This window comes from Chelonia mydas, chromosome 7, assembly GCF_015237465.2.
Source record: "Chelonia mydas isolate rCheMyd1 chromosome 7, rCheMyd1.pri.v2, whole genome shotgun sequence".
Classification (NCBI taxonomy): domain Eukaryota; kingdom Metazoa; phylum Chordata; order Testudines; family Cheloniidae; genus Chelonia; species Chelonia mydas.
The window spans coordinates 28848528-28869435 of NC_057853.1; the positions used below are offsets into that span (position 1 = coordinate 28848528).

The following is a 20908-nucleotide window of genomic DNA, read 5'->3' on the forward strand; positions in this document are numbered from 1 at the left end:
ATTAATAATAAATATGTATCCTAATCATAACAGTATCTTAAAACTAAAGCAATTTTTTTTCTTGGACAAAAACATGGAAATAATTAAAAGTATGAGCTGTTTATCTCATTTCATAACCGGTTCAGAGGAGCAGATGATAAAACACATTTATGTATTGCTTCATGAAAACAGGATGAGCAAAGAACACTTCATCTGGACTCTAAATTACCTTTTTTTTTCCCCTGTGGGATTTTATTTAGTGACAGTATCACCATCACTTCTGTTCTGCCAAGAAGGCAACGATTTTCATAGTGTAATTTTTGCTTAGCTTTCACTTCTATCCATAATTTAGCATTCCCAAATACATTGAAGAAAGAAGGTTGGCCTGCTCTATCTTCCTAACTCTGACTTGAAATTGCTATGTAATGTTTCATGCAATACATTGTGACACAACTCACCTTATTCATATTTCCCATGTGATAGTTACCACGTTTTTGTAACCATATTTAAACATTTATGAAAATGGTTGACACTTAAAGTTCTGCAACTTACTTGTACTACCTATGCAAAATTTCTTTTAAGAGGGAAGGTGGTTTTATTTTGTTTAGGCTGAATTACCCACAAAGGATCACCTCCAAATTGCTATATCATCTTTCCGTCCTCCAGACTGTATAAAAATAACGTGTTTTATTCAAAATGATTAACAGATTTATATAAACACTGTCTGCTCCTAAGCCATTTTTTAAAAAAGGAACGTGTGTTCCTGAAGTAAGTGGCTTTTTTGACAATTCTAAATTGTTGGCAAATGCGGAAACCCTATGCTTTGCCAATGTGTGTTGCTGTCGATGCTTGTGGAGAAGATAGTGTTGGGCACATGAAATTTGATGATAGTTAAGAGGTTTCAAAATTCATGAAGTTAAGTAACAAACCCATTTAAAGAATCCAAGTAGGCAAAGAAGGAAAGATTTGAAATAAGGCACATTCACAAATGGGCTGACAACCTGTGGTTACATTTCACAAATGGTGGTATTGAAAGAAATCGTGCCTTTTTTATAAGTTTAGCATTCTTTAGATGAAAGCGTGAAGTAGGAATGAATATAATTTTAGAACTTGTTAACATGGCAGATTTTCAGTTCTCTTCCCGTCTGGACTTGAATAGAAGAATTGACTTTACTTTTTGCCATAGAAGGCTCTGTGAGCTTATGTGACTCATCACCTGAGCACATTGTTAATTAGCTCCCCAAAAGCTCCTATTTTCACCATAAGGTTTTTACAAGTAGCACTTTCTACGTCCCTAGTCCAGGGACATCAATTTATGGGCTGGGAGTCCATCAGAATGTCTGCAAGTGCCTAACCATACACGGCACCTTTCTGCAGCTATCCTCCATGCTGTGTTGTCCCTTTTTTCACACACGCAGCAAAAAAGTAAACTGCCAACAGTTTTGTGGTTGGGCGGGAGGGAAAAAGAATATGTCCAGGGTGCCTTTCTGAGGGTAAGCACCCCTGCTCCTGTGAAGAGTGCTTAGAAAGTTCTTGCAATGGTCATAGGTCCTTCCTAGGAGTACAGGGCAAGCAATTATTATTCTTAAATACTTCAGTGCCAAACGTTTAACTCAAAACTATATTGAATTCCTGATTCTGTGAGGAACAGATGCACGGTTCATGTTATTTCAAACCCATCCTTTCTTTGCTATGAAGAGATGCAGATTACAATGCACTTGTACATGCATTTGATAAGTTTATGCCTTCCCTGCAGGTTGACTCCGGATTTTTTCATGAAAGTGATGTCAAGATAGTTGCAAAGTCAATACGTGACAGAGTAGCATTAATACAGTGGAGAAGAGAGAGAATTTGGCCTATGATACAATCAGAGGACCATCAAGTTTCTGAATGTTTGGAGAAATTGAAGGTGCCACAAGCACAACAGGTTCAAGTAACGTACCTTTCACACACTGGTCAACAAACTCTGTCAGAGCTAGAGGAGCCAGAAGCTGACCAGCATCTATTTCAGCATAACCTCCCCACCAGCGTCACATCTGTTGCATGTAAGTATCATGTTTGCGTTGCTCCTTGTGCGAGCAGTTATGATTCTCCTGACATAAAATGGATGAAATCCACAACTTGTCAGTGCTCTGAACTATACATTGAGAGCATTACATACAGTTTTGCCCACTAGAGGAAAATCTAAATTCTAAATACTAGAGGTATTCTGAATTCAAGAGAAAAAACTTCTACAGAATCTACATTATCTATCAGTCATTGACTTACGTTACAGATATAGCGTGAGTAAACATATGAAAGATTAAGGTATGATAAATTAGTGAATAAAATAGCAAGAAAATTGAAAGTACTTTTAACTGCATTAAAATACATTTTTCAAAAATCCTATATTAAAAATAAAACCTTAAACTTTCCATATTGATTCACAAGACGGAAATTAATGTTGTTTTGGAGAGGGGGCTGGGTTGAGTGTGTGTTTTGTTTTGCTTTTTAATGTTTAGAAATCCCAACGAAATCCGTGTTGGAGGTATTATACGTACTTAGACATTGACAAGAGGTACTGGTTCCTAAATATGGAATTTTTTAAAAAGTCCGAGGTGGTTCAAAAAAAGAATTCTTACAGTAATTCATGTAAGTTTGCATAAGGTCTGCAAAAAGAGGCCAGTACTTCAGATTTGAAAAAGAATATCTGAATGCTGTCTAATCACATTCCCTGTTAGATGTGATTCCAAAAATAATGTATATTCAGAATAGTTTTAATGTTACCCTTTCTCTGTGGCATGACAAAGTCAACTGATCTGCTCTTCAATACCACCTTTAAAATTTAACTGTAAAATTTAGCTTTTAAAAACAAACATGAATCTATTAGAAGTGCTCTCTGTGAGGCACACATGACATGGCGGTACGAATGTGTGTAGGAGGGAGTGACACTTACACTTGCTCCCTGTTTAGGGGTAAGTTACCCTTTCATGGCTGTTTTTTAAGGAGAGCCAATTAAATGTTCTATTGGGGTCCTCTGGCTTTAGCCAGTCCCTTGCCCTACAACAGAGCTGAGTGGGGTTGGCTCATACCATGTTGTCAGATGAGCTAGCCATTCTTGCAACCCCTACAACTGTGCCCCTGTTGAGAGGAGGAAGGTAAAATAATGCAGACGAGTTTGCAAATTGTGATAAAGGTACAATAGTCCTTTAATATACTCAAAATACTACGAATGTTCCTTTTTCACTTTTTGTTAATTTTCTGAAAGAAAGGTGAACATATACATTGTGAAACTTCTTACTTCATAGCATACACTTGTCCAAAATAGGGTTTCTGATTTCAGAAAACCAAACACCCTTGCCCCCCCCGCTCCATCCCCCCTCCCTTGGTCACTCACTCTCCACTGCCTGCGCTCACTCACTCATTTTCAGGGGGTTGGGGTGCGGAAGGGGGTGAAGGCTCCGGCTGGAGGTGCAGGCTCTGGGGTGCGGCTGGGGATAAAGGCTTCGAGGTGCTGGGTGGGGCCAGGGATGAGGGGTCTGGGATGCAGGAGGAGGCTCTGGGCTGGGGCAGTGGGTTGGGGTGTGGGTGGGAGTGATGACTCTGTCTGGGGGTGCAGGCCCCAGGGGTGCAGGAAGGGAGTTTGGGTGCGGGAGGGGGCTCAGGGCAGGGGGTGGGGGTATCGGAGATGAGGGGGTGAGGGCTCAGGGCAGCGCTTACCTAATGTGACTCCCAGAAGTGGCCGGCATGTCCGGCTCCTACGCAGAGGGGTCAAGCGACTCTGTGCACTGCCCTCGCCTGCAGGCACTGCCCCAACAGCTCCCATTGGCCACAGTTCCTGGCCAGTGGGAGCTGCGGAACTGTCGCTCGGGGCGGGGGTAGTGCATAAGCCCACCTGGGTGCCCCTGTGCCTAGGAGCCGGACGTGCCGGCTGCTTCTGGGAGCCATGCAGAGCCAGGGTGGGCAGGGAGCCTGCCATAGCCCCACTGTGCTGCCAACCGGACCTTTAGCGCCCCGTCAGCAGTGCTGACTGGAGCCACAGGGTCCATTTTCAACCGGGCGTTCCAGTCAAAAACCGGATGCCTGGCAACCCTAGTCCAAAACAAAATAAATAAAATAATGAAATTTTTGTAATCACTGCATTTTTCCCATTATACTGAAATTTTTGTCTAGTCCAGTAGCTACTTTCTTGGTTGTCCTTAAGGGAAAAAACATAAAACCAGGAAGATGCAATACTTGCTATAACTTTATCAACAAAAGGATAGTACAATACAGCTGCGTTAATGGCAAATCACTTTTATAGGGTAATTGGAGGATTCTCTAGTCTTGTTGAGCCCTCTTCTTTGATATACTTTAACTTTACCAGAGATGTAGTAATTTTCTACATCACTTCTGCATTTTTGTATTCAGGGTTTCGCAATCAGGGTTGCATAGGATATCCAGGGTTTTGCAGATCATGCAGACAATGTGGAGGAGAGGGATGGGCGGGGTGGGGCGGGGGAATTCAGTTCAGCTAAAAAGATATCAAAATACATACATGACATAAACCCTTTAATTATTTGTTCCTTTATGGCCACCACATTGTTGTAACCCGAGATACCCAGATAGTAGCTTACTATAGACTACTGCAGAACGTTAGAATGTGCATCCGGCTGCTAGAGACTCTGTTAACAAAATAGCATTGAATCTGTACCTTTGTATGGGCTTGAATTTAACTTCCTACAGAACAGCACATGCCTATTTTTTTAAAATTATGTACCACGTGAAATGAAAATATCCAAGCAAAATGTCATGACAGAAAGTCATTGAATTTGAACAATCAAGATGTTAGCTGTTGACTGTATTTACTATGGCATGAAGCCACTGCTTGAACCTCTCATGACAGTATTGCCCAATTCTTTGAGTCTTTGCAGTTAACTTCTGCCCTGAGATGATTCAGAAAGTCTGATTGTGTTGTAGGAAGGAAAGCGTTAAGTTTGTCCAAATGATGGCTCAAAAGGAAAAAGGACAGGACGGAATAATAGCAAATATATGATGTATGGTTGTACGTCATGTGACTTGAAAGCATGGCAGGTAGCATGTCCTGAAGCGCTGGCTGATGTCGGGACACTTTTAGATGCCAAACATCAGTTACTGAAAGATGAACCTGAGGCTTTTATTTCTGGAGTCAATGTCATGTCTTGGAAAAAGCAATGAGACTTGATTCCTCAACCTGGCAATGTCAGCACAAATGCTCTTCAGGCATCTTATTTGGTATTGACAAGAATGGCCCAGCAGTGAAAATTGTATAACATTGCAGAAGGTTGTTTCCTTCCTTGTGCAATGGTTGTGATTTCAAAAGTTGCAGGGCATGATTCAGCTACCAGACTGAACTGTGTGGCTTGTCTGATGTCACTGCTTCTCACTCCATTAGTGACACAGATGAGTTTGTCCAAGAGGAACTGCTCTGAAAACAAAGGTGTGGTGGTTTCTAGCAGTTTGTGCGTGATGTGTATGATGGCTCTACTGAAGGCTTGTTCTTTTGTAAAGCTGTGCCAGGATGTACAACAGAAGAGAGCAGACACTGGACACTTCAGGAAGCAGTCAAAGATTTCTGCATTTAGTGGGAGTGGTGTATTGCAATTGTCATGGAAGGTGCCAAGGAAATGACAGCTTAAGGTAGTGACTTGGTCACATGGATCCTGAACATCACATCTTAAACCTCATGGCCCCACTGTTTCATACCCAGACAAATTCTTGCTACTAAGAAAATGCTTGCAGGCCCATGCCAGGTTCTTCACGATGCCGTTACGTTGTGAAGTTCTTGGCTCTCACATGGTGAGGTGCTGACTCAACTCTTTAAATGAAGAGCAGAAGTGCAGGATTTCCCTTGCTGACTCCTTTAATAACTTGTCGTGGGAGGCACACTAAGCGTCCCTTGCTGACATTTGGGCACTAAGACAAGCTGAACCCTTTGCCCAAAGGATGGGTTATGAATGTCCGGTCCATGCAGACCAGTGTGGAAACATTCATCAGAACACTTGGCAAATAGCATCTCCTTTCCATTCTCAGGAAGACCATCTTCTCTTTGCTCATCTGAAGAAACTTCGGACCCAGCTGTATTTCTGTTTTATTTGCAGACACTGGATATAGGGGGAGAAGGTTGACCAGTTACCCTTTCAACCAAGATGCTGTTGGCTCAACAGCACTCTCTGGTCCATTGCAGGACGAAATTGTGAGACGTGTTACAAGTCCCTGCAACTGATTTTCTCGAAGTAGAAACTCAGCTGCTTTTGGGGCATTTCTGAACGAGAAGGTACCCAGCTTTAGTTACAGAGCTTTCATTTTCCTATTTCTGAGCCTCAGGTTTCTCTTCAGTGATTTAGGGGGAAAATTGCAGTCTTGTGGTGATCAAAAATAATTTAAGACCATGTCCCCCTTTCCCCACCCCCAGATCAACCTTCAGAACACATTTTGTCAGCAAGACAGGCTCCCCATCTCACTGAATTGTGAGTGTATTTATAATTTTGTTGGTGTACTTTAAGTATTAGTGGTTTTCAGGTTGATATTGCAAAATGCTTTAGACTGGAAGCTCAGAAAAAGTTTGGGGCTACGTGTTTTACTATGGGCTTGTCTATGCCGAACAGCGATGTGCCATGTGGGAGGTGTGATTTCTAAAGTACACTAATCAATTGTGCATTAATTGGTCCAGGTAGAACCCGCTGGTGCGTGCTAATGGTTCCGTAGCCCACTTTAATGTAGTAGTATTCAAAACCTTTAGTGCACACCAGCAGGGTTTATACAGACCAATTAATGCATGAGACATTAATGTGCTTGAAAAATCACATCCCTGTAGGGTGCATTATCCCTTGGTTTAGACAAGGGTATATCCCTTAGACAAACTGATGTATGGCTTCTCCTCTTAAACTGTTAAGCCAATGCTACCTTATTGTTGCTTTGGAATTTTATTATAGACGTTCTTCGATTTAAATAGATATTATTTGGAGCACAGAGACTGCTTATTCCTTAATTCAGGTATTTTATAAATAAGGATACAAAATCCTTACCCATTTTATAGTTCATGCATTGTGCTTGAGTTAGCTTTTGAGTATTGAAGATGATAATAATTCAACAAGCTCAGCACAAAACAGCAGACTTTCAGAAGGCATAAAATTATCTTACTCTTACAATATTTTCAGAACTTTACAGAATGTTTATAGTACTTTCAAAACTTTTGGAAGAAGATGATTTGGTCTGATCTTATATTTTTCTGACTACATACTTAACTCACATAAGCTGACTCCTTTGAGCGGAGGTGGCCAACCTTTGGCTCCAGAGCCACACGCGGCTCTTCAGACTTTAATATGCGGCTCCTTGTATAGGCACCAACTCCAGGGCTGGAGCTACAGGCACCAACTTTCCAATGTGCCGGGGGGTGCTCACTACTCAACTCCCAGCTCTGCCACAGGCTCTGCCCCCCACTCCACCCCTTCCCGCCCCCTCCCCTGAGCCTGCTATCCCCTCGCTCCTCCCCTCTCCCCCCTAGAGCCTCCTGCACCCCACAAAACAGCTGATTGGGAGGTGCTGATCAGCGGGGCTGCCAGTGGGTGGGAGGCGCTGGGGGCAGGGGGGAGTTTATGGGGGGCTGCTGACGTATTACTGTAGCTCTTTGGCAGCGTACATTGGTAAATTCTGGCTCCTTCTCAGGCTCAGGTTGGCCACCCCTGCCTTTGAAGAACCTTTTATAAAAGACACTAAGTTAGTTAAAAATAATAGCTAACTGAGGTTAATTGTGCCTTTCTGTGACCTTTGAGCTGACAATTTACAGGATGTAAATATATATATTATATACCCAACTTGCTTCCTGGTTCCGTCTTGTAATTTATTTCTTGCTGTACTTTAGCAATTCCATATCCCATGTCTTTGGATGCTTGTTTAGTGCTATTGAGTCTAAAAGCTCTATAAATCACTTCCCTATCTGTTCATGTGATGGAGAGAGAGGATGCAGAGATTATATTAATAATTTAATATGTGTGTGCGACCTGGTGTGCCAAGAAAATCTAGGTTTGACTCTCAGCTTCTGCTTTAGCTCTGTTCACTTACACTCTGTCTTCCTTTGTGGTCTTGAATAACTATTTATAATGATGAAAGTCCCTATTCTATAAAACGCCTACATCGTTATAACAGGCAGCATCTGATTATTTTAAACTGGCAGTGAGGAAAACTAGAGGTGGGTTTTAGTTTTTTCAAAACATATTTGGGAGGTTAGTTTCTGAAAACTGAGGGGGGCTCACTTCTGGGTCCCATTTTATTCAAACCCCCGTAGAGCAAGCCCTGTGTGGGAGGTGAGGGGATGGGGAAGATAAAGATTTTAGATAAAGATATGGTAAAATCATACTCCTTTAATTCAAAATCCTTTTAACAGTTATGGTTCAAGTCTGCTACAGTCCACTTTTGGTCCAGGTTTTTAACTCCTCCCTGTTGTGACAAGGTATTTTAACTTCACTACTACTGCTGCCTTGGTTATTTCAAGTGTAAAAACAACATCTATAGAAAAAGAAGCTAGTTAACGGTGCAGATATATTTTACTGGCTTCAGTAAACTTGAAAAGACCTTTTTTTCAAGCCGTTAATATTTAACAATGCCATTATAAGGCTTATTTCCATTTTGACAAAGATGTCACTCTTGCCCAGTTCCCAGAGTTGTGCAATTTTTCAGATTAATCAGGCTTGCTCTCTGTATTATGAGCACTGACAAAGTGGTGAATTGTGCTTCTGTTCATTAAAAACTTGGATCGAGATGACTGCTTATATAAAGCAGTTTTATTTCATCCAGTTATTATGGTGTCGAGTCCAGGTATGTTAAGGCTTTCTGTTTGTAGTAACAAAACCAGGAAAGAGTAGGGTGTATTAAAATTGCTTAGAATTCAGTTGTAATTTCGGTGGATCTGTTCTTGTGTAGCTTTACTGTGCTTCCATGGCAAGCGATGCCTAAAATTGCAGGGCAAGTCAAAATCAAGTTAATGATTTAGAGCAGTTTTTTAGGTATGCCTACTCTTTTACTTGCTGTCTTGCACCAATTAATATACAGCTGTCAAAAAGCCATGATTTGTTTTCCTACAGTTTCTCCGTTGTACATTTTCCCCTATTTTTTCTTGCTTTGTTAGTATTTCTCAACTAAGGTGGTACTACATAGTGAAGCTGATTATAAATTTTATATTGGCTAACACACAGTAAATAATGTAACATTTCATAACTTATTTGAAATTGAAATATGCAACACCACTAACCAAAAGGGAATTAAAATAATCATTAAAACCACTCTATCTCCAAAGGAATTCATCCCGCAGGCAGCTGAGATCCTTCCTCTCCCATTGAAGTCACAATCAGCTCACTGTTCTTTCATGCTATAAAATCCATAGAAGGTCTGCAATTCTTAACATCAATGTTGTGACCTCTGAAGGGAATATCAATGTGCCTAGCTCTGCACAAAATCCATAGGAGACTCTCTTCATTTCTGGCTTCAGGGAGGAATATATTCACAGAAAATAGCATTTGTATTCTATAACTTACATATATGGTAGAAATAGCTAGGGTAGTAAAAATGCCAATTGCATAAACCCCACACAGGCCTCCCCATTAAGTCACTGCTTGAACATTTTGTTTGATTTGTTAAGCTCTTAATAAAAAAGATTGTTCTTTCAGCTGACAGCACATTTGACAGCGGTCAGGGGTCCACAGTTTATTCAGACTCCCAGAGCAGCCAGCAAAGTGTCATCTACTCATCTCTGCCTGATTCAATACCTCCTGCTATTCAACGGGTTTACAGTCCACCTCTAAGTGAGAGCCAGGCTTTGCCCCAAACCCTTCAGCAGCTGGGGCACTACCAGCAGCCTTCAGTAGTAAGTCATTTTTTTTTTTTTTTTTTTTCTCCTCCCCTCAACAATGTTGAATATACTAGACCATGTTTAATGACTCGCCTTATATTCTGCCTTCCGTGAGTGTAGATCCTGTGGCTCACCCTTTTTCTTTTCTGCCCATTTCTACCAATACTGATTTATTTAATACAAGTATTCATACTTTTGCCTAAAAATGTGTTTTAGTTTTGCTATCGAAAGATAAGACATTTATAATTGTACTTCCTGTGCTCAAGGAAATGCTTTGCTGCTTGCTATAGTACTTTAATTTAAGCATCATAAAGTGAGCATTCATCTTTTTCATTTCATTGAGTTGTTTTTTTAATAGCTTTGCCATGATTAGATTTAACCTCATGAGCACGTCCATTTGAGAATTATTTTTTGTTTTTGTTTTTTGTTTGTTGTTAATATAGCCACATATTGTTCCTTCATTTGTTCAAGAGCCTCTTGGGTCCGATGTTTCTTCCTGTTGTGCTAAAGATCAAGCGTCTGTTGAATGCCTTTCTAGCTTTTTGCTTAGATGTAATGTTGCACAGAGGCGAAGAAGCACGTCTGTTATTGAGGCTCCAAAACCCAACACTGGTAACCCAGACAGATATTCACACTTACTCTTGTGTTCATGTTATAATGACCTTGGCCACCAAGAATTAATGGACCCATCGCTGCAAGAACAATTGCGTGCAAGCGAACATAAACCTTCCTATCTCTCCAGTGAAAGAATCAATATAGGCCTAGTGTGTCCTTCAGAAATTCCAGTGGCACACTGCTCCTGTGTTAGCCAATACTTGTTACCCATGATTCACAGCAGTCAGAGCAATTATCGTCGCCATAGCGATTCAGTAGTGGCTTTGACTCCAAATGTTACCTCCTCTCTTCCAACAGAACTAATAGAGGAAAACATAAAAATCTCACCGAATAGAGAAGAAGAAGCAGGTAAATCACAATTAGTGGCATTAGAGATCTCTGCAAATACCACTGAGTTAATGATCCTTAAACACAGTTGTCAGGGATGCTTAGCCCATCTGCTTCATTCTGGAGAAGATCCAAAAAAGTCAGTACCCCTTAAGTGTGCTACAAATACTCCTCGCTGCCTCTGTAACAAAGAGAAAAACTCAGTATCTCTACCTGTTCCTCAAGCAAGCAGGCCTTGCGGCAGAAGGTCAGACCTGCCTTTATTACATGAATCTCTGCAGCACATAATTAGCCAAAAGACCAATTCTATTCCCGTGAGAACTGCAAGAGTCACAGAAAAAGTCCTGCGTTCTGAGTCCTTCAGTTATGGGGAAGTCAACATGCCTGAACTACCTCTGCCCTTCCACAAAGTTTGCGCTGGCAAAACATCATTAACAGAGCAGAACGATCCAGTGACCCCATCTGTGCAGAGCAGTAGAAACAGCCTAGCTAGTAAAAACACCACCAGTGATGTGGTAGGTTGAATCCCTCGTTTCATCCCTAGTTGGTTTAGAAGAAGAAAAACCACATCCAAGAATGACAAGTGTGTCTTGTTTGATCCAAAATTTCCCCAGATGCTTCAGAAATGCCACACTTACCCTGTTTCCCCCTTGTTTTCCAAAATGCTTGCAACAGAATGTACAGTGTATTTAGTTTGAATGGTCCTGAGAATGGCTTGAATCACCATCCTGTTTTAACTTGGGCCTCTGTAACAAACTCCCTCAGTTGTTGAAGCCATCTGCCCTATGAATGTAGTTGTGTTGATTGCATCCTTTCTCCTGTATTTTTCACATGAAGAAATAACAGCTATGATTGAGTGTAGCAATACCTCTTCTGCAGAAGACATAAAATTGAGCAGTGCAGTATAGTGCCTTAGAGCAGACCCACTCTTTTTATTGATTTCATTGGTACAGTCTCAGTAACTGGACTTAAATGTGATCTGTTTTTTGTTGTTTTTTTTTAATTGGGTGTTGCGAAGGGTAAAACAGCAGAAAGTATTTCACTTGGTTTTGTATTTTGTCAAAAGCAATATTTTTTTCCTAGATATTTCATGTCAGCTTAATTTTTGACTGCATTTTCATCTAACACAGGTATAAACTGTTACAAGCTTAAAAAGAACACTTGATTTTTAAGCAATGAATACTTCCTGACATATTTAAGTCGGAAATTTCTAAATACATTACTGCGGTAGTATAGCATCATGCAGCAAGAGATGTAATTGGTGTTCCTTGTAGGTAAATAGGGTTTTAAGTCTATTGGCCCTTTCTTTAATATACATACCTATCCTTTTCCTTGTACAGGAGTTTGAGACTTTGCTTATCAAGAACCTTATTTTATTTTACTTCCTTATCTGTTGCTGTTTTTTTTTTATTGTTTTTTTAAAATCCTAAATCAATCTCCTGGCCTCCAATTTCAGTAAATCACCTGGCAATAAAAGTTTTGTTTTTAAGATACCAACTGGAGTTTACCAAGCTAGTTGTTGATTTTTTAATGTATTTTGTATGCGTGAGAGAGAGAGCACTTTCAGTGACAGAAGATGGAGCTTATCTGGGTTGTGGCCCCAGGTCTAATAAAGAGAAATGCAATACAGGTTGTTTTTTTATATCTCCCCTGGGAAATCTCTCTTTCTGGAGATGTTACCTTCCTTTGCCTGTGTTTTTCATTTCTCTTTCCTTGTTTTGAATTAAATATTTAGTAGCAAGCATGTTCTTAAAAATCGGTTGTAGACAACTTTTTATTGATGTTTCTTCTAAAGTAATTTATTTTCCTTTCCTCCAGCCTGGACTAACAGTGGTTCAGGCTCCACCTGCTGTTATCTCTCAGCGACCGCAGCATTACCAAGAGCCAGCAATGACATTCCCAGTCATACAGCCAACCACAGTTGCTTCATTGCAGATGGGGCAATCTCAGCCTGTTTTAGCCAGCCAGCAGGTGAGAAGCTAAACTATCTGACCCCGTCTCTTGCCTTTCTTTTCTTCTGAATGGTCTTTTTGCTAGCAAAATCACTGTCCGAGGTCAGTTCGAGGACTTCTGAGAGATCAGGTCTGCTTATTGAATAGAACTACTGTACTGAGAACCTGTTAAACCACCATTTAAATGCATTAGTTAGTTTTGAAACCTTGCTTTTGAACACAAATCGTAATATTCAGAAGTTACATTCATGAATATTATACATCTAAGTTTCCACTTTCTTTCCCTGGCTCATCAGCGACTTAGTGGTTGGGTGCTTTTCAGAGTAGACAGAACTTTGACATAAACTCTTTATCCGCAGTAGTGGAGAGAATCCCAGTTTAATATCTGCTCTTAAATCACACGGTAGTTTGGCTTGCTAACTAGAAAAGCTGATCACTCTTCCTTGATGCTGGTGGCTCTCTTTTCATCATTGCAACTCCATGTTGCTCAGAGCAAATGATCCCGAGCGCCACTTTCACATGTGCTAGAGACAATATTCGCGTTAATGAAATACTGTAGAAAACATATGCAATTATAACTGCCTTTCTGTGAATATAGTTCATTGAGGTAGATGAGCTTGTCCTTGTCCTCTTCACCTCCTTACCGGGAGGCCCTGAGGCAATTGGTGGTTGCTGTCTATCTCCCCTATTCTCTCCTCCCAGGCAGCTGTGGGCTGGCTGAGCACTGGCAGAAGGGTTGTTGGGCAGAGGAAGAGACACAGTCTGTGTCAGCAACCCAGCAGGCCCCTGTAGTCTGGCAGGGTCACTGATGGGGAAACTTTGCTCAGCCTCTGCAGCCTTGCTCGCTGTGGGAGAGCTGACCTGGAGCTGAAATAGGCACACAGGAGCCCTGAGGGAAAGCCCAGGCAGCCATTTGTATTATATTATTTTCAGGACAGCAAATAAATAAATAAAAATAGTTTGACTCAGTCGGAGAGTCCTAGCCCCATAGTTTGAGACCCTGGCATATCCTGTTGTACAGTTTCTCTACCACCATGTATTAACATGCTGGGTGCTCTGATACCTGCTTTAGTACCTACAGGGGGATGCAGGTCTGAGCAAAGCATAACTTATAAAAAAGCTAAGTGAGTGAGCAACTTTGTTTTCTTGTTTTCATTTTATTGTTAGCACTCGAGATGTGCATGACTCGCTAATAAATTAATGTTGGAAAAACAAACTTTTGTCTATTCTAAACTGCGCTCAGATCCTCAGGGGGATTTTAGAGCATCTTTTCCAAGGGAGCATGAAGGTCAGAGGCCCACCTCGAATTTAGGAATAATTATATAATTTTTTAAAAACATAGTACAGTGTGTTCTTGATCCACCAAGTAACACTCTTCTAAAGGAAGAATCTGGCTGTCTCTAGACAGTCTCCAAAATGCTGATTCCTCCAATGTCTGTCTAGGACAGGGATCGGCAACCTTTGGCATGTGGCCCGTCAGGGAAATCCGCTGGTGGGCCGGGATGGTTTGTTTACCTGCAGCGTCGGCGGGTTCGGCCGATGGCAGCTCCCACTGGCCATGGTTCACCGTTCCAGGCCAATGGGGGCTGTGGGAAGCGGCATGGGCCGAGGGATGTGCTGGCCACCGCTTCCCGCAGCCCCCATTGGCCTGGAACGGCGAACCGCAGCTAATGGGAGCTGCGATCGGTCAAACCTGTGGACGCTGCAGGTAAACAAACTGTCCCAGCCTGCCAGCGGATTTCCCTGACAGGGAAAAGGTTGCCAAAGGTTGCCGATCTCTGGTGTAGGATGCTCAAATAATTCTCTGAAATTTCATGCATAGTAAAGGTATTTACAAAGCATCTATTGTATGCTGGAAAATTGAGAGTCACAAATTCTTGATTGCTTGGACAAGAATCCCGTACTAACTGGTAGTAAAAAGTGTATCTCAGGCCAACGCAAATGTCATAAAGACCTGTCCCCGTTCTGTGTTTCTACCAAAAACTCAGCTTCCGTGAACGCAAGCTATGGTTTAAATGGGCTGAGGAGTGTTTATGCTCTCTGTGCACAGGGCAGAGGAATGTACTGCCTTACTAACAGATGTCTTCTTGTTTCACCAGCTCCCTCACACCATTTAGGCTGTCAAAATATGCCGTATTTCTAATACTAGCATCGTTGGCATAGATGAATGCTTATTTTTCTCTTGAACTTAGAGCCATCAAGATCTCAAAATCTCTTTAGTCTTAGTAATATTCAGTGCTGGAATAGCTCAAGTTTTGTTATTGGATGAAGTATTGTCTTCTTTCTGAAAGCACTCTCATAGAAACAGCATAATTTGATCCTCCTGTTTATAACCTATGGTATCTTGAACTATTGTATCGTATCCCTTTTTTCTAATGGGCAAAATATTCTCATGTTCTCTCATTCAGCCAGAAATGTTACTGCCTCTTGGACAGAACTGGGACAAGCTCCAGTTGCAGGAGTGTGTGTATTGGCCACATGGGCTTTCTGCTGACACATCAGAATTTGCAGATTTTTTTCAGATTCATTTGCAGATTCATTTTTACAGTGTAAATATTTGTAATCACAAATAATAAAGTGAGCACTGTACACTTGGTATTTTGTGTTGTGATTGAAATCAATGTATTTGAAAAAGTAGAAAAACATCCAACATTTTTAAAACGTCAATTGGTATTCTATTGTATAACAGTGCGATTAATTTTTTTGAGTTAATCGCATAGTTAACTGCGATTAATTGACAGCCCTAATATATTTGAAAATGTAGAAAACATCCAAAAATATTTAAATAAATGGTATTCTATTGTTTAACAGTGTGATTAATCGCGATTAATTGAGATTAATTTGTTTAATCGCTTGACAGCCCCACTTGTTATGTTGAGACTTGCTGAGTAACCTGCGCCACCAGATGCAAGTAGCCAAACACACACCTGTTTACAATGTTTGGAAGCCACAAAGCTGCTTCAGTCTTAAATGTGTCTAGATGGGCAAGCCCACTTGATTCTTTAATCCGTTTCATCCCTGTTCTTGTGTTTATATATTTTAAAAAAGGAAATAAGGGTTCTTGTTGAAGCATTCTATCTCTGAAAACACACAAGATCAAACAGTGCGGAGCTGTCATTCCTCAGAAGCAGCAAAGATGAAAAGCAATGCTTACCTTTCCCTATTCATTTATTTTTATCTTTACAGTTTTAACATCAAGCATATTTATCTCTTAAATTACATCCAGCATTCACTGAGACCCCTGAAGCAGGACAGATGGTTAGAGGTGAAAACGTACTTATTAAGTCAGCCATGGAACAGTGATCTCATTCTAATCAAATTTTCAGTAGTGTGGCAGGCCAATGTAGCAGTGCCTCCCCTGTGCCTGTGAACCCGGAGCTTGGTTTCCAGGGCTGTCACTATAGAATCTCGTGCGAGATCCAAAATCACTTACTGAGAGGAGTACAGTAATGTTAGATTTGTGCCAGTCTGTTTGCTCACCAGCTGCTCTCCAATTGAATAAAATGGTAATTGTGTAAAACTTAATGAAAGGAACTAGGCAGAGTTCAGCTGAACTGAGAGAGGTCCAATGCTGAATTGTCTTTTACTGTGAATGTTTACAAAATTAGGTTCTAGTTTAGAAATTGTCACTTTTCGTATATGCTGTAATGTAAACTTGCAGCAAAAAAGCAGGGCGGGGCAAGAGGCATTTTGTATGGGAAGATGGTGTAATTGTCTATTTCCTCTATCCAAATAAAAGTTCTAAAACTGTTGTCACAACAACTAAACTTTCAACTCACACCTTGTTGTCAACTGTCTGTAGTGGGCCACACTCTTATCACTTCAAAAGTTATTTCTCCTCCCTTGGTATTCTGCTGTTAATTGATTTATCTCCTTAGACTGATCTAACACTTGGTAAAGCAACCCACATCCTTTCATGTATTTATCCCTGCTCCTGTATCTTTTACTTCATACATCTGATGAAGTGGATTCTAGTCCACGAAAGCTTGTGCCCAAATAAATTTGTTAGTCTCTAAGGTGCCACAAGGATTCCTGGTTTTTTTGCTGATACAGACTAACACAGCTACCACTGAAACTCTAGAGTGTGGTCCATGCAGGCGAGAGTTGAGATCATTCATAAAAATGAGTTATCACTTGGCAAAAGCTTCCCTGCATATTGAAAACAGGATTACAAAACAAAAAATTAAACAAAAAACTTTGTTTTGCCCTTCAATGATTTAAAACATTCTCAAAGGATCTTTTAAAGTACTGCTTTTTATATAAGAAGTCAGGCTTTACTTTCCCCTCTTGGCAAGGTTACTGGAGAATGCAAATTGTGATGTTACCTGAGTTTGTGATTTGAGCTTTTTGCTATCTCACCTCCTGACCAACAGAGAAGAGATGCTGAATATTCACTTATAACTAATTGGAATCCCATTCACTTCATTTGGAAGCAGGGAGAGAGCCAGCTCTGGTCACATACTCTTGACATCACTGTTCAATTCTGAGAAGTGTCTTTATATATCGCAAAAAGCATAAACGTGGGGAGGGGGTCGTCTTTGCTTTGTAGTTCACTTTTTCAGATATTAAAGGGTTAAGGGGTGGTCAGTGTAAGACGAGTTTCTTATGCTATCAGTTCCCTAGCCTTTGTGTACATTCAGATCTGCCAGGGTGGAGGGAAATATTCTTAGAATCTGGCTTTTGTAGCTTTATTTCAATAAGAACGGTGTATTCCTTGATCAGCCAGAGAGTACAATTTACAGTACATTTGAATGTCTAGGCTTTTTTATAGAGTGAATTTTTGAATGACAATATTGCCTTGGTTTGCTCTACATATAGGAATATTTGGGGTCCATAGCTGGAAGATTTTGCAGGGCTGGCTAGAAAATAGAGGTTCTTTTGTCCTTTACCTAGCTTTAAAGAGCCTGCATGATTTATTAAAAATATCCTCTCCAAACAGAGCTCATCTATCTTTTGTGGTAATATAGGTTTTATTTAAATAAGACTTCAGTCTAGGCTCTTGTACAATGTTTGAACTGGAAGTGTCAGTCTTTTTTACCAGTGCTGCTCAATATGAGTGACAGTTCTGTGTTGAGCATACAGCTTTAACTGTGAAGAAAACAAGACTGGTGTCCGGTGAACTGATTCTTTCTTAATATGCCATTTTTTTTTTTTCTCTAGCAGCAATCCATGCCACAGCAAGCTCCTCTGCAGCAGGTTCTAGCCAGCCAGCCAGTTTGTCCATTGCAGCCCGCCGCCCATCTGCTGCCCCAATATCAAACCCAGACTTCTCAGGTGGCAGCTACCAGTACACAGCTAACACCGCTACAAATTTCCACTGTGCAGCAACTTCCTCAGGTCCCACCCTCCCAGGTAAAGTGTTTTGAGAATTCAGTGGTGTGTTAAATCATTTTAAAGGCACGTTTGTTCAAGTAATGTTTTCTAGCCAGTCAGTGATCAGTGTCATGTGCCCTGAAGTTTTCACCTGGCTACTGGAAATGTTCACCAGTGTAATTTTGTTCATGAGAATGTAACTATTAAATGCTCTCTGGATTGTTTTCATTAATTTTTGTTTTTGGTGAACTAAAAAATGATCCTGTTCGAATAATCCTGGGTTTTGCCTAGTTAATCTTGTTAATGCTAGTCACTTGAATTGCAATAACTGTAATTCTGCATTTTTTTCCCCTTCATGGTGGACCCTCTTCCCCATCACAGGCTTAAGAGCATGAGCAATTGCCCACTTTAATGTTCTTGAGCTCTTCTCTTCACCTTCCACCCCACCACCTTCCCCCTTCCATCTCTTTTTCCAGATCTCTGGCCCCTTTCCATTAGCAGTAGCCAATTTGGAACCTATTCTTTGGCCTGCAGTAGTAAAGCTCTTATTAGCATCATTTGGTAGGTTGGCTATCAAGGGTTTTAAAGACGTGAAACAGCTTAAACGAAGGGGAAAGAGCAAGCTGCTTCTGTGATGTATTCCTCTTCTGAAGTCTCCACTGACTCCCACTATCTGCTTTGGTAAAGAAAATTCTCAATGTCTGCTTCTAAAAAATTGTCCAATTGCAAAATAAAACCTTTTCACTTCCAAAAGCCAAGAATCTGCCTAAATGTCCTCTGAAGATTAAAAGTGCATTTACAGTCAAAAAAATTTCTAGTAACTTAATATATTGTTGCTACTTGTTATATTATTTTAGCATGGCTATCAGGTTATCTATAAAATTACTGAAGTATCCAGTTTTTACGCTTCTGGATTTTTATGCAAGATAGTGTTCTTTAGTAAAAGAGTGTATTGTGATCCACTTTTGCAGTCAGCCCTGCCGTTGACTTCATGAGAACTTACCCTGCAATTCCTTTGTGCATGTATTAAAAAGGAAACTATGAGATTACAGGAATTTAAATGTACGCCCTGAACCTGTAAATACCTGTGCATAGAGTTGTACATATGCCTGTGAACAGGGGGACTGGTCACGTATTTCCATACTTGCAGGAGCAGGACCTTAGTGTATAAGATCCCTGTTGGCACGTCAGAAGGCCTCGAGGCATGTTCTGTTTTCGGCATTCGAGGGAAATGTTAAACAGCAGATTGGCAAAGCAGGGTCATTTTAGTCTATCATGTCATTGGGAGTTTGTGTGTCTAAAAACTGTTCCCACAAATTTTTCTATCCTGCCCAGTTGCAATATGAATTATTAAAATTGTCTCAACTCATTTTGCATGCACAGTGGTTACTTTCTGAAGCCTCTACCTAGTAAGATTTTTAATTTGTTTCAGAATCAGAGTAATGATTATTTATTATTAGGTTGCTGTATGGCTGCCTACTAGTTTTGGAAACCGTTGTGAATTCTTTGGCCTCAAAAATGGCCAGAAACTTTAAAATTCTCCTTTTGTATTCAATAAATTGATTTATCCAAGTGTTGCTATTTATGTAACTCTGGAAATGGAAGGAAGTGACTAATAAATAGACATAATTAGCATGGCACCAATGAGTTAATAGATGGCAGATGAAACTAATTTGTACCATCAATTTAAAACATTTGCAATTTATGTGATATTATATTTTTTTCAGATTCCTCAGCTTCCTGTCATTCCTGCAGTTACTCCTCTGGCAGGACTTGACAATCTTCCTCCAAGCGTCTCTGATTTACCTGCTGCAAATGCACCCCCCACACCTGCTCCTTCCCAGTATTTCACTCCAGCTGTGATTATACCAAGCCTTCCCATGAATCCTGCTCTGCCTCTGGCAGCCAATCCCCCGGCCCTGTCCATGCAGGCAGTCAACCTTCCTCATACTACCGTGGCTTCTTTGGTCTTGCCCTGCCAAACAATAGTGCCAAATATGTCGGCTGCTATGGTACCATTACTTGCTGTGGCTCCACCGGGAGGGTCAGCTTTGCCAACACATCACGCAATATCCCATCTCTCCCAGCAACAGATGTACCAGCCTACCTTCCAGCAGATCATTCAGAGTGACGCTCCCTCACCCCATCACGCTCAGAACATGCAAGCAGTTTCGCAGCAGCTGCCTCCGCTTCCTCAGTCACTGCAGCCAGGCATAATTCATTCTTCAGAACAGACTGTGTCTGCGTCTGGAGTTGGTAACCAGGTAATCCTTTTGACATTGGACTGTATCAGTACTAACAGTAGTAGATCTTGTGCCTTGTTCCATTATAAACATGCAGGTGGGGTTTTTGTTCCTTGCACTTCAGATGTTTTACTCGTGCATATTGTTGTCAGCACAGTAATGCAGTATTAGTAGGACCCTACTGAATTCATGGTCCATTTTGGTCTATTTCACGGTCGTGGGGTTTTAAAAATCATAGATTTCATGATTTCAGCTATTTACGTCTGAAATTTCACAGTGTTGTAATTGTAGGGGTCCTGACCCAAAAAGTAGTAGTGGGGGGGGAGGGTCGCAAGGCTATTGTAGGGGGGTTGCAAGACTGCTACCCTTACTTCTGCACCGCTGCTGGTGGCGGTGCTGCCTTCCGAGCTGGGCAGCTGGAGAGCGGCGGCTGTTGCCCGGGAGCCCAGCTCTGAAGGCAGAGCTGTCGCCAGCAGCAGCGCAGAAGTAAGGATGGTATGGTGGTGCCACCCGTACTTCTGCGCTGCCGCCTGCAGAGCTGAGCCCTCGGTCAGCAGCCGCCGCTCTCTGGCCGCCCAGCTCGGAAGGCAGCAGCACAGAAGTAAGGGTGGCATGGTACCATATTGCCACCCTTA

At 41.2% G+C, this 20908-nt stretch overlaps 1 protein-coding gene across 16 annotated transcripts in view; it reads left to right on the forward strand.

The window, feature by feature from the left end:
* Positions 1-20908, forward strand: part of WNK2 (WNK lysine deficient protein kinase 2) — a 177610-nt gene that overhangs the window by 90112 nt on the left and 66590 nt on the right. For 9 of the 16 annotated variants that reach the window (XM_037905248.2, XM_043550420.1, XM_043550421.1 and 6 more), the window contains exons 8-12: positions 1736-2024; positions 9642-9838; positions 12584-12736; positions 17878-18069; positions 19758-20294. In XM_037905248.2, coding sequence (XP_037761176.1) covers positions 1736-2024; positions 9642-9838; positions 12584-12736; positions 17878-18069; positions 19758-20294 — 1368 coding nt within the window. The remainder of the gene's footprint in view (positions 1-1735; positions 2025-9641; positions 9839-12583; positions 12737-17877; positions 18070-19757; positions 20295-20908) is intronic. The other 7 variants (XM_043550423.1, XM_037905251.2, XM_043550424.1 and 4 more) reach the window with 4 other exon arrangements.